At 44.6% G+C, this 13,376-nt stretch overlaps 1 protein-coding gene across 3 annotated transcripts in view; it reads left to right on the top strand.

Moving 5' to 3' along the window:
- The window catches only part of HNF1B (HNF1 homeobox B), a 62,138-nt gene that overhangs the window by 42,800 nt on the left and 5,962 nt on the right, over positions 1 to 13,376 (top strand). For 2 of the 3 annotated variants that reach the window (XM_005298839.4, XM_005298838.4), the window contains exons 5-8: positions 2,201 to 2,364; positions 6,399 to 6,531; positions 7,154 to 7,345; positions 10,086 to 10,204. In XM_005298839.4, the coding sequence (XP_005298896.1) occupies positions 2,201 to 2,364; positions 6,399 to 6,531; positions 7,154 to 7,345; positions 10,086 to 10,204 (608 nt within the window). Of the gene's footprint in view, positions 1 to 2,200; positions 2,365 to 6,398; positions 6,532 to 7,153; positions 7,362 to 10,085; positions 10,205 to 13,376 lie in introns of all 3 variants that reach the window. The other variant, XM_024099708.3, reaches the window with a different exon arrangement.

Here is a 13,376-nt window from a genome sequence, read left to right as displayed (position 1 = left end):
ATTCTGAGCACTCTCATTCTGTCTGTCACTGATCTAATGCAATAGATGGCGTGACTGCAGAGTAGTGGGTAACCTGTCTAAAAGAACAGGTGGTGTAAAAGCAAATCCAGATGCAACAACAGCAACATATATTTTAAAGCAACGTGGTTTACAGTTGCCCTCTGCGTTTTGGTTGCTGGCTTTTTTGCATGCAAAATGCTGCATTTGCACATAGAAATGGAACTTGCATGCACAAATTGTGGGGGGAGGGGAGGCGAGACATCCAACTGTCTGATTTACACATGTAAATAATTATGAAAAACAAATTGCAGGTGCAATTAAGACCTGCCTGAGGGCACCTTGGAAACTTTGCGCTAACCTGAATTTAGGAAGACAGGGGAGAAACAGTCCCCAATTCTGGCTAGCAAAGCGCGTAGCACCGGATTCCGTGCATCACCTGTTTTATCTGACTCTTTAACATGGTTCTGAAATACACCGCTACCTTGATATAACGCGACCCGATATAACGTGAATTCGGATATAACACGGTAAAGCAGTGCTCCGGCAAGGGGGGGGGGGCTGCGCACTCCGGTGGATCAAAGCAAGTTCAATATAATGCGGTTTCACCTATAACGCAGTGAGATTTTTTTGGCTCCCGAGGACAGCGTTATATCAAGGTAGAGGTTTAACTGTTTGCTAGAAGGAAGAGCATTATGGATAACTGCATGTGAATGAGCAGCCCAAACAGTCCTGCCTTTACTTCAGAATTCCTACGTCTGTGCCATCAAAACGAGAGGTTTAAAAGCAAATGCTAAGCAAATTAAATTGATTCAAACCAGGGCTGAGAAAATAAGTGCGAAACAAACCAAAACCACTCTGAGATAGAAGACACAACTGAACAGAACTAAGGCGCAAAAAATTTCAAGCCCCTTTCCCAATGTCTTGCTTTCACTGCTTTTGTTGTCCGTGATTAGAGAGATGAAGCAAACCCAAAACTTACCCCCAACTTTCCCCCTGCCTCAAACATTGTGGGTTCAGATAAAACAGGCCCAAAGCAAATTTCTAGCTCTGAAGAGCTCTTTCTCGTGAGCTTTGGAGTGTTAGGAATCTAGATCCCACGTGAGCCCATCTCGTGTGGTTTTTGCAAGAAAACACCAGTAATGAAGCCTGGTGTTTTTGCAAGCGCACACGGAAGACTAGTAACAAAGACACAGAGCAACAAGATCATGAACTATCGTGACTGCCTTGGTAACGGATGTATAGATGTCTCTGACAGTGTGGTATTGGAAGAGTTTTATCCCTGGTGTCTTTTATTATTATTATTATTATTTATTATTTATTTTAAATAAAAGCTGTGAAAAATGGCATTTTTTCTCCCCAGAAACATCACCATATCATGCTGACTGATTGTTTGCTGCTGTTTTAACCTGCCGTATATAATGAAAATGCTTTGACTAGGTTGCCAACCCTCCCGGATTGGCCGGGAGTCTCCCGGAATTGATCTCCCGGAGGCTACTGAAACCAATCTGGGGGATTTTAATAGGCTGCTAAAAGTCTGGTCAGCAGTGCAGAGGGGCTAAGGCAGGCTCCCTACAGCTCCCAGAATCAACCGTCATGTCCCTCTGGCTCCTAGATGCAGGGACGGCCATGGGGGCTCTGCACGCTGCCCCCATCCCGAGCGCCGACTCTGCAGCTCCCATTGGCCGGGAACCGTGGCCAATGAGAGCTGCGGGGGCGGTGCCTGTAGGCAGGGGCAGCGCACAGAGCCACCTGGCCGCCCCTGATCTTAGGAGCTGATATGCTGGTCGCTTCCAGGAGCTGCCCGAGGTAAGCACTGCCCGGTTGGAGCCTGCACCCCCACCCCCTCCTGTACCTCCACCCCCTCCTGCACCCCAACCCCCTGCCTCAGCCCCCTCCTGCACCCCACAGCCCTTGTGCATCCCAATCCCCTGCCCCAGGCTCAGCCTGGAGCCCCCTCCCACACTCCAAACCCCCCTCAGCTCCATCCCAGCCTGGTGAAAGTGAGTTGGGGGGGGGAAAGAGAGCAATTGGGGAGGGATGAAGTGAGAGGGGGCAGGGCCTTGGAGAAGGGGCGGGGCCTCTGAGAAGGGCAGGGGCGGGGCAAGGGTGTTTCGGTTTGTGCAATTAAACAGTTGGCAACCCTATGACTGTATGGCAGATAGGGGTTGTTAACACACTGCACTTGGCCTTGTTTTTGCAGGAGTCCGATACAGCCAGCAGGGGAACAATGAGGTCACTTCCTCTTCGACAATCAGTCACCATGGCAACAACACCATGGTGACCACCAGCCAGTCCGTCCTACAGCAGGTTTCTCCAGCAGGGTTGGACCCAGGCCACAATTTACTCTCGCCTGATGGTAAAATGGTGAGTACACCTGGCCTATTGTAGCTCCAAAGCTGATAAGATAAGAGGGCCCAGCAGGCAAAACAAACAAGACTTTTTTTTTTTTTTTTTTAGTTTCACACAAGGCTCACGTCAAACAATGAAGCATTGTAGGGCTGGAGGTGGGAGGGGCGGGGTAAAAAAAAATCCCAGCTGCCAGGAGTCAAAGGCAGCGCTCAGACCATTGGTAGTGGTATACGTTCTGAACCCAGCCAATAAACCTGACACAGGCCCGTTCTCATTTTATTGATTGAATGCCTTGTAAAGTAGCACAGTGGGTGGATCACTGTTTGTTTTTCGCTGCCGATGACATTCGTGTTGATAAAATGCTCATTCATTTATTTTTTTTTCTTAAGCCCTCCAAAGTTGTAAGTTTCACCAGGGAAGCAGTTTCTTTACAAGCAAGCCCCTTCTACACACACACACACACACACACACACACACACACACACACACACACACACACACACACACTGCTGCTCAACGTGTGTTACTGGACCTCCTCTGCACCTGGGCCACAGAGGATAGGAGGAATGTGTTACCGTTCAAGCTGAGTGGAATAGTTTGGGCCAAAGCTTTTTCTTTTTTTGGGGGGAGGAGGGGGAATACAGATTTGGTGACACCAAAACATTTTGGGAATTCCTGTCGATTTCACCTAATTGTCTGAAAATCTTTTAAAAATTGAAATGTTTTTCCTTTTTTCAGTTTGAAAGGGCTTTTTTATATCAAAATAATCTCTTCTTTTTTCGAAGACCTTCAAAACCAGTTCAGAACGTTGGATAGCTAAACAAAATATTTTGATTGACCCAAAATGAAAATTTTTTTCAACTTCAGTTTTCCAAAAAATTTCAAAAAAACCTCAGGCTTTGGTCTGACCCAATTTATTTTTTAACATTTTGAAAGTGCCAAGCTCTAGTTACAGACCCAGGAAACAAGGCTCTGTAGTTCAAGCTGTAGCAGTTTATGCATTTAACTCTGGAGGTCCCACGGTATTAGAGAGACAAGATCAGTGAGAAGCAACAGAGGGTCCTGTGGCACCTTTGAGACTAACAGAAGTACTGGGAGCATAAGCTTTCGTGGGTAAGAACCTCACTTCTTCAGATGCAAGTAATGGAAATCTCCAGAGGCAGGAGAATAAGAATAAGAAATCTCTTAATGAACTAGCTTCTGTTGGTGAGAGAGACAGGCTGGTGGCCCACACACAGGCTTTTGAAATATAAATGAGTCCTGGTCATAATATAGATTAGGACAATGGGAACTGGCTTCAAGTACTTCCCTAATGAGAGCCTTGAAAAAAGATACTGTATGTGGCAATGGTAATAAATATCCGTGGGCCCAAACTACATAATCTTAATCCAGATTCCTAACAACTTCCTACAGTAAAAGCCTTTCGATTCGAACATTAGGTCTGACTCACTGCAAAGAGAGATCTGGATTTTGCACATAACCCTCTATGTTCAGATTTCACATGCCCCCAAAATTTGGGACATGCATTTCTAAACAGATCACGAATAATCATAAAAAATAATCCAGAAGAATAGATGACACATCAGTCATTAAAAATCAAACGGACAAAATGACCGATAAGGCATTGTGAGCCTTTCCTTTTAAAAGTCAGGAGAGTATTCTGAAGTAGTAGCCCAAACATATTATTTATTTTATTGTATTGCAATAGCAGCTAGGAACCCCAGTCACAGAGAGGAACTATGTGGTGATAGGCGCTGTACAAACGGAATAAAGACCATCCCTGACCCCAAGAGTTTACAGTCTCCGTGTAAGACGAGAGACAGCAGGTGCATAGACAGACAGACACATGGAGGAAGTACAATTAGATGAGATTGGTCAGCAGGGTGGCAGCCAGTGGTCTCTGCACTCCAGCTGCCTAACTGTTACCAAGTTTTCTGTAGCCATCACAGCAAAGGTGAGCTTTCTGGAAGCATTTGGAGGAGGACAGTGAGGTAGTTTTGCAGATGTTCACAGGCCGCTCCTCCCAAGTGTGAGGGGCAGCATGGGGGGAAAGCACGACGGTGCTTGTTTGAAATTTAACAAGTTACAGTTGAAACGGAACCGATTTTAACCATCACAGAAACATGCACAGCAGTAAAAGTTTTGTACCCAGCTTGACGCAGTGCTCAACCAGCCCCACTGAGTGCAGGATGCATAGCACCCAACATTTATGGGCATCCATTAGTATGGAGCTGTCATCCAGTTTATTTTTGATCTCCTCCGCAGAGCTAGCTAGTGCTTGCAAGTTATTTAACACAAATATGCTGTGGGCTGTGGTTTCCAGTGAGTAAACATGTTTCTCTAATATCCCATATCAAATTAACAACAGCCAAGGAAATCATTGCAGCTTAAAATAATGTTGTGTGTTGGTTTTTTTGAGGCACATGCTATTGAACCTATCAGGAGTTTGGGCTTGTCATTGTTTTATGAGCCTTCATTGCCTTTTACCATCACAGCTATGGAAAACTCAGTGGAGGGTTGTTTTAATGATGTGGTTTGAATACTTTCTTCGTCATGTGATCTCAAGCTTGTTTCTTTTGGTTCAAGTTTTTGGTCCTAACACTTGCAAACCGGCACCAAAAATTTCACACCTGGAACCCCGAAGTGTCTCTAAATCCACACTGAGGTATCTAAATAAAAGTGGACTGATCTTTCAAAGGGATGAGCACCTGAAGCTCCCATCAATGTCGGTGGAATTTGTGGATGTTCAGCACTTCTGATAATCAGACTGGTTTTATTTAGGTATCTGAATCTTTGCCTGCATCAGGGACCCCAATTTCAGACACTGGTGCAAACCCTCACCATTATAGACAAGGAAAGCCACAATATGCACTGGGAAAGCTTATTGTGGTGTCAAGCAGTTGGCCTTGTCTGCACCAGGGGGTTGCAGTAGTGCAGTTATATTGATGACTGTAATTGGGACATATCTCCCATCTAGACCAGGCCTAAATAACCTCATTTTAGGCACCCATGTATGAACAATTTGAGTTGCTGTCCGAAACATCAAGACCTCGATTCAGCAAGACGTTCACATAAGCATGTGTTGTAACTTTGAGCACATGAGCAATCCCCTTGAACTCCATGAGACAAGTCACATGCTTAAAGTTGGGCATTTACTTAAGTACCTTGCTGAATTGGAGCCTAAACCTAACCAGACTCACTTAACTAGCATTTCTCCACCATATAGCCTGTTTCAGTATTGCCAGCTGCAGCCGTTCAAAAATCATGAGTCTGGCCCCCTAAAATGATGAAACTGGCTTAAAAATTAATGATTTTTTTTAAATAATACATGTGGGATCTGTTCTTTGCCTTCTGTATTTTTAACCTTTATGATTCGAATTTTCCACCTTTCCTTTGTAACCATGAGGGCTAGAAAGTTATTGGGTTTTTGGTTGTGTTTTTTTTATTTTTTATTTTTTATTTTTTTAATGAAAGCTCACTCTCCCATAATCACATGACTCCAAGATCTGCGGCTTTAAGAATAAAACACTAACTACCAAGAAAATTGCAATGAACTCTCAAGAATTGGCGACATTGCTGTTTACTCAGAAAAGGCCTGAGCAAAAAAGATGAGTTTTTGCAGCGTGACTTGAGGATCCAAAATTTAGGATCTGGTAGACTGATGGGAGCAGTGGAAGCAGGTTTCCTGAAAAGCCTCTCACTGTTGCTGCTGTGGTTTATTTAATTATTTCTACTGCAGTAGCACCTAGGAGCCCCAGTCATGGATCAGGACCTCTTCGTGCTAGGCGCTGTACAAACCTAGAACAAAAAGAGAGTTCCTGCCCCAGAGAGCTCCCAACTGACATAAACTGTGGATTCCCCCCAACTGACTGGGTCACTTTCCGTGAGATGATTTTGCTTATCTTTTTTGTGAATGGCCTAGTCATGCATGAAGGGATGTATGGCTGGCCCTAGCCAAAGTCACTTTCATTTGTCTAGAAGCTGTTTTGTCACCCAGCACCTGTCCACTGTGCCTCTGATGCCTGTTGTCCCTTTTGGTTTCTTGACAGATCTCTGTTTCGGGAGGTGGGCTGCCCCCTGTAAGTACCCTGACCAATATCCACAGCTTGCCCCATCACAACCCACAACAGTCTCAGAACCTCATCATGACACCACTCTCTGGCGTCATGGCAATCGCGCAAAGTAAGTGCCTCACCGCGCTCTAGTTTCAGTACACTCCGGTTGATAGGGCTTTTATCCCCTCGGCTGGTATGTTTAGAAGCAGTATGCGAGTAACTCTGTTCTGCAGCTCTGAATTCCCCCTCCTCCGTAGTTCCAGCTGGGTACAGTAACATTCTTTGCTCCCAGCACTAACACACTTTGTGGTCTTTTGCCATGTGATATGGTGTTTCGCCACCAAGGTCAGAGGGGAAGGGAAGCAGTGGCTATGTACCGTGAGTGAAATCAATGGCCCTGTTGAAGTCAATGGGAGTTTTGCCATTAAATTCAATGGATCCAGGATTTCACCCAGTGTGTTTAGGGCCTGATCTGTCCAGCTGCTCTGGGCATAAACTAGGAGGAACTCCATTGAAAGCTGTGAAAACAGGTGTATTTGAGAGGGGGATAAAACCCTTTGATTTTACTGCACACCCTGCTGAACTGCAGAGAGAAGCAGACCATGTACAGCACAACCCTTGTAGGTATCTCCAATGTATGAAGATAACATTCATCTCGATTCTTATTCCACTGCAGCAACCGTCTCTGTTTCTGATTCCACCAGCACTGAAATCTTGACATGTTGTTTCGTTCTCCTCTGTTCTCATAGGTCTAAATACTTCCCAGGCGCAGAGCGTCCCTGTTATCAACAGTGTTGCCGGAAGTCTGGCAGCTTTACAACCAGTCCAGTTTTCCCAGCAGCTACACAGTCCTCATCAACAGCCACTCATGCAACAGTCGCCCAGCCATATGACACAGCAGCCTTTTATGGCCACAGTGACTCAGCTGCAGAATTCACACAGTAAGGATCTTGTCAGGTATTTGTTGAGGCCTGAAGGGAAGGATTTAGCTGCATTATAATTGCCAATTGTCATAAATACATTTTGAATTAACTTTGCTTTCTCCCCTCCTTGCCCTCTCTACCCCTCCGGCTAGTTGGTTCTAACTCATGACCTGCGTCATCTTCTCCTGCAGGTGTTAGGACATTCCCTTTCCAAAGTAGATTGATTCATGGGGGAATCACAAACTCTCCAGCACTAAAGCGGTCAGATAAAAAGGGTGCACCATGGAAGAATTTTGAATCCCAGAGAGCATCAGGGGAATGAAAACACCCGAACTTCATCTTTCAGGACTATGTGAGGAAATGACTCAGCTTTCATCAGAGGGCACCAACACGTAGCAATTAATGTTGCCCACTGCCCATTGTTACCCCCCTCCAGTCTCACCCTTCCATAGTACATGTATTTGCTCCTCTTTTAGAATACAGAGTGCACCTTCCTGGTGCACAAACTTATTCCTTCATACTCAGTCTGCAAGTCCAGGAGCCAAATTCTGCTCTCGATCACAGGCGTAAATTCAGAATAATGTCAGTGGAGTTATTCCGGATTTACACCAGAGCAGAATTTGGTTGAGGATCTTCTGTTTGTGTCCCCAGAGCGCCTGTGCTTGTCTGCACTGTGCTATCTAAGGAGATTTTGAGTTCTTCTCTAACTGCAATTGATAGGACCACCCTTTTAAGGTACACTCAACAAGATCATTGGAGTTAGGGGGCCAGACAGGTGATGAAAAACAAACAGGTTTAGTTCTGTGGACATTTGGGCAGGCAGCAGATGATAACTTTTTTTCCATATGGCTGTATTTATTGGCGAGGGCTTTCAAAGGGAGTCAGTAAAAGTCCATAGGATTTAGGTGCCTAACTCCCTGAGTCTCCTTGACAATCCCAACCATTTCATTTTACTTATTATGGTCTTTGCACTTTGGGGAGGAAGTTAGAATATAGGTATGTGGGGGAGGATGAACTACCCGTATGTTCTGCAAATTATGCCTTTGTTTTTGTGTCTATTGATGTTTTTTTCAGTTGAGCTTTTCTCATATTACAGTTCTACGAACAACAATTTTCAGATTGTGCCTAATTGCATAATATAAGTGAACTGCAGTTTTACTATTCTCCAAGACCCCAGTCTAATTGTAAACTAGTGTATGCTCCCGTTATGTTTACTAAATTTTCAGGTGTAGTTTACCTGTAGCATGTTCTCAAGCTTAACAACAAATCTTTTAAAACACCTTGCCTAGTCCTTGTGACTAACGGTCAGTTTTGCTAAATGGAATACATGGCCTTTATTCCCGGCTTTTAGTTTTACCAGGCAGGCAGGGGCCTCATGTAATTAAACAATAAGGCTTTGGCCAACTGAGGAGCAGCAGAGACTGTGAGGGGAAGACTCTTCCAGTTCTCCTTGGCCAGCAGGTTGGTGATTATAACATACACTTCTACCCTAATATAATGCTGTCCTCGGGAGCCAAAAAATCTTACCGCGTTATACGTGAAACCGCATTATATCGAACTTGCTTTGATCTGCCAGAGTGCGCAGCCCCGCCCCCCCGGAGTGCTGCTGTACCGTGTTATATCCAAATTCATGTTCTATCAGGTCGCGTTATATCGGGGTAGAGGTGTAGGTCCTCGAACTGACGTTTGACAGCAGCAGCAGATTGAATATCTTGATAAACACTAAAGCTGGTCAGAAAAGGAGGTGGGGTGTGTGTTTGTTTTGCACAGAAAATTTGGATTTTCCGCAAAGTATTTTGTCCAAAAACTAAAATAGTTAGATTGGGAAATACCACTGTGGTGCCTCATGGGAGTTAAAGCTCAGGAATCTAGTGCATCCATTCCTCTCTCCACTAGGGTCCCTGTTTAAACTAAATCTCCCAGGATGCATCATGGTCTCTTCTTGATGAGAGGAGGTAGTACATCATGGCAGGTATATGGTAGTAGTGCATCATGGGAGATGAAGTTTGTCTGGTGAGACCAGCCATAGAGAAGAATTAAAGCATGAGGAACCTGAACTACAACTCCCATGAGGCACTGCAGCAGCACTTCATAACTGAAATATTTCAGTTTTTGGGAATTCTATTATTTGATGAAAAATCAAAAATTTCTTCAGAGAGCAGACATTTTTTGCACAAAAAAAATTTAGCTGAAAACCCAATTTTCTATCAAATGGTTGTTAAGGCTGGTCAAAAACTAACCAGAGTTAAGAATTTGTTTTTACCTTTTTTCTGGCTGAGGAGAACAGGATGCTTCATGCTTTTCAGCTGGACAAAGAGCTCGCTTCTTAATTCAGGCATTTCCATTCCTGGTCAGCCTGGTAAACAAAACTCCCATTGACTTCATCTAGGATATTTGCCTATGCTGCCTCCAATGCTCTTGTCCAGCACTCCTGCTCATTGTCTTGTTTGTGCATTTGGTTCTCCAGCAGAATGGCCTCCCAGAAAGTGGTTAGAGGGTATTCAGCTGTTGGATCAAACCATGCCATTTTAACCCTTAATCTCTCCAAATGCTGCTGCAGAGAAACCAGGTGGATTCTCCAGACCTCTAAGGAGGACGCCGAACATTCCTCCTTATTTGTTTTTACAAAACAAACAAACAAACAAACAAAAAAACCCCACAAATGTGTTGAAAACTTTTTGGCTTGACTGCTTTGCATTTGCACGAAGACTGTAGCTGGCATTTATATGATTGCTGTCTGTCTCCTTCATTTTCATAGTGTATGCACACAAGCAGGAGCCTCCCCAGTATTCCCACACTTCCCGGTTTCCATCAGCCATGGTGGTCACAGATACCAGCAGCATCAGTACATTAACCAATATGTCTTCCAATAAACAGGTAATGGCGCATACCGCGAAAGGATTCTCTCAGTGTGAACGGTGTACTTCCCTGGTACGCTTGCTACTGCTAATGGGCGTTTAAGCCAATACGTTTGTTGGTGAATAGACCCCAGTTTCTGCTTCTCAGCTCCACTGTTCTAAGCGTGATATTCAGGGACCAAACCAGCATCACAAAAAGCTAATCCAAAGGTCTGTGTGTTGCTATTTGTGGATAGTGTTTGATATTCAGCCCTAAATACCGGCCCATTATATAAACCACAGCAGCTGAATGTTTTGTGTGGAAATTAATGGGTGGTCTCAGGATTGTTCACAGTGCACAAGTGTCCATGTTGGTAACTGGCATTCTTACTGGCAGACTCAAAGGAGAGGGCCCGGCGTGAATGGGCAGTGGAGAGGGAGCGATCCACCTACCTCTATATGTGATCCCAGCGCAGAGTTAAGGCATGTTGGCAGATCTGTGGAGGGGAAAGCTTGTCCTTGCATGGCTTGGGCTGTGCTATTCAGTGTATATATGGAGGACTTCACTCCACTCTCCAGAGCTCTCAACCCAACACCTGTCACCCATTGTGAATCCAGTTCATTTTCTTCTTAAAACCTGGCCCCCAAAATGACTAGCATGAGGATGTAACACCAAGCTGTGCTGGTTTATTATCACTTGTTTTAAAAAGCATAAGGTGGGTGAGGTAACTTCTGGTGGTGAAAGAGCTACACAGAGTTCTTCGGGTCTGGGAAAGATACTCAGAGTGTCCCAGCTAAATACAAGATGGAACAGATGGTTTAGCATAAGTAGTTAACACATAGATTCCAAGACCATTTAAGATGGAGTGGCCCATTAACACCCATGTAGTCATAGGATAAAGAGGGGGATTAGTGGGTTACAGATGGTTTTAATAAGTCATAAATTCCATGTCTTTATGAAGACCATGTTATTTAGTGTCTAGCAAAGTTATGAATTCAAGCTCCCAGGCTTGTCTTTTGAAGGTGGTGTGTAGAGCCTTTGATAAATGCAGCAAAGTCAATGGACCAAGTTCATCTCTGGCATAACTCCATCAAAGTCAATTTAACTTCCTTGAATCAAAATGACTTTTTGGTGTCATTCAAGGCTTACTGAAAATGACATTGAATGATTATATTGCAAGACCAGCTCTAAACTGCAAGCGAGACAAGCCAGAGTAACTGTCAGAGTCATTGGAGTTACACTAAATGTACACGAGTGGAAATGAGATCGGAATCGGGGGCGAGATCCTCAGCTTGTGTGTATCAGCATTGAAGTGATTGGGCCAAATCCCCAGCTGGTAAAAACTGTCACAACTCCAGTGAAGTCAATAGAGCTATGCTGATTTATACCAGCTGTGAATCTGGTCCCCAGCCCCCAAATCCTTATTGGTGTCACACCAGATTTACATCAATGAAGGTGAATCAGGCCCTACATTTTTAGTGTCCAGATCAGACAATAGCCCTTTTTAAAAAAAAAAAAAGTGCTCTGGGGACTGTGGGAAATATGTGGCCCTTATCGATTACTAGATAAATAGGAGACAACCTTGAACTTGTATCCAGATAAACTTCTTTTTGCTAAGCTCTGACGGTGGGAAGAGAAAAAGCTTTGCAACAAATGCACAGCAAATAATGTTTGGAATTGCTGCCCGGGTTCATTTTCAGATGCCCTTAAAGTTTCCCTCCGAGGATGGCAAAGGGAAGGCTCTGCCACCATAAAAAAAATGAAAAGAAACAGGATTGTGTCAGACCGAGTACAATGACCCAGACACACGGCTGGTGTAAACGGATGTAGCTCCATTGGAGTCAGTGGGCCAGATCCCCAGTGGGTGGGATTTGGCGGAGCTCCTTTGAAGTCAATGGAGATACACTTATGCCAGCTGACGATCTGGCCCCGGGTGTGGGACCCGCCACAGAACCTTTCTCTCACAAAATGGAAGGTGAAAGTGTAATTCCAAATCCCACTGCCCCTGCGACTCCTGTCAGGTTTCCCACTCTTTGTAGTGTGCAGGGAAAACATTTATCTGTGCCCACAAATCTCAATCAGTCGGGCAATCAGGCGCATCAGCACTCCTAGGGAATACCATTTCCTTTGAAAGGCTTTATCAATCCATCTGGTGTGCGCTCAGCCCTAACTTCTCTCTTGATTAATTATCCTGGCTTACCCCTAGTTGACTTTGATGCTTGCTTGTTGAAACAAGCCCTCTGAATACAGGAAATGTTCTTTTTAATCAAAATAGCGCACGATGCTACCCGCTAGGCCTGTCATGGAGCCTAATGATGCCTTATGCCCTTCGTTGGAGAGAATGATCAGCCTACCTTGAAGCATGGCTGGCCAAGATAATCAAGCCACTCGTTTCCCCCCCCCGCACACACACACACTATTTTACTTGAATTTTTTTAATGTACTCTTGTTTTATCCCATGCAAACAAGCGCTGAGCATAATCAGCAAATACCACGTTACCCAACCATAGCACCTGATCATGCAAATTGTACTGAGCATAGAATGAAATTTCTCTATGGGCACAGGCCCGGCACCAGGCAAGTGAACCACTTAAGTCCCATTTTAAGTCCACAAGAGTAGGGCTAGAGTAGGAGCTGAGTGATGCAAGGGTCTGTGCACTGGAATACATTTCACCCTCAGCCATCCCAAACAAAGCTCATTAGTAAGTGTCCAGGCCCAAGTTTGCATAGATAGCCCTGCTTTTCTATGATCCATTCTGCGAACACCGTTTGACCGTTAGCAGCAAAGGCAAGAAATAATTTTAATCTTAAACATCATTGAATATTTTTTTAATTGCCACCTACTGCTTTTAGCAAGAGGGGAGCAGAATTCTGAAGAGAAGACATTAAGGGACTGTTCCAAAACCCAGGGAAGTCAGTGGGAGCCTTTCCCTAGATGGGGGCTTTGGATCAGGCCCTAGGATACCAGGTGATCATTTGACCGATTTATGTTCTATTTTGACATGACAAAAAAAGTCAAAAGGCTTTGTTCAATAAAAACGTTTTTGTTTCCTGATCTCATACATTAGGGTTACCATACGTCCGGTTTTTCCCAGACATGTCCGGCTTTTCGGCAACCAAACCCCCGTCCGGGGGGAATTGCCAAAAAGCTGAACATGTCCGGGAAAATGCCGGCCGGGCACTTCCCCTCCCGCGGCTGCTCTGCTCCTCC

The sequence above is a fragment of the Chrysemys picta genome, chromosome 19 (assembly GCF_011386835.1).
Source record: "Chrysemys picta bellii isolate R12L10 chromosome 19, ASM1138683v2, whole genome shotgun sequence".
Classification (NCBI taxonomy): Eukaryota; Metazoa; Chordata; order Testudines; family Emydidae; genus Chrysemys; species Chrysemys picta.
Note: the sequence above shows the minus strand (reverse complement) of the source record. Positions and strands in the feature narration are given on the sequence as shown.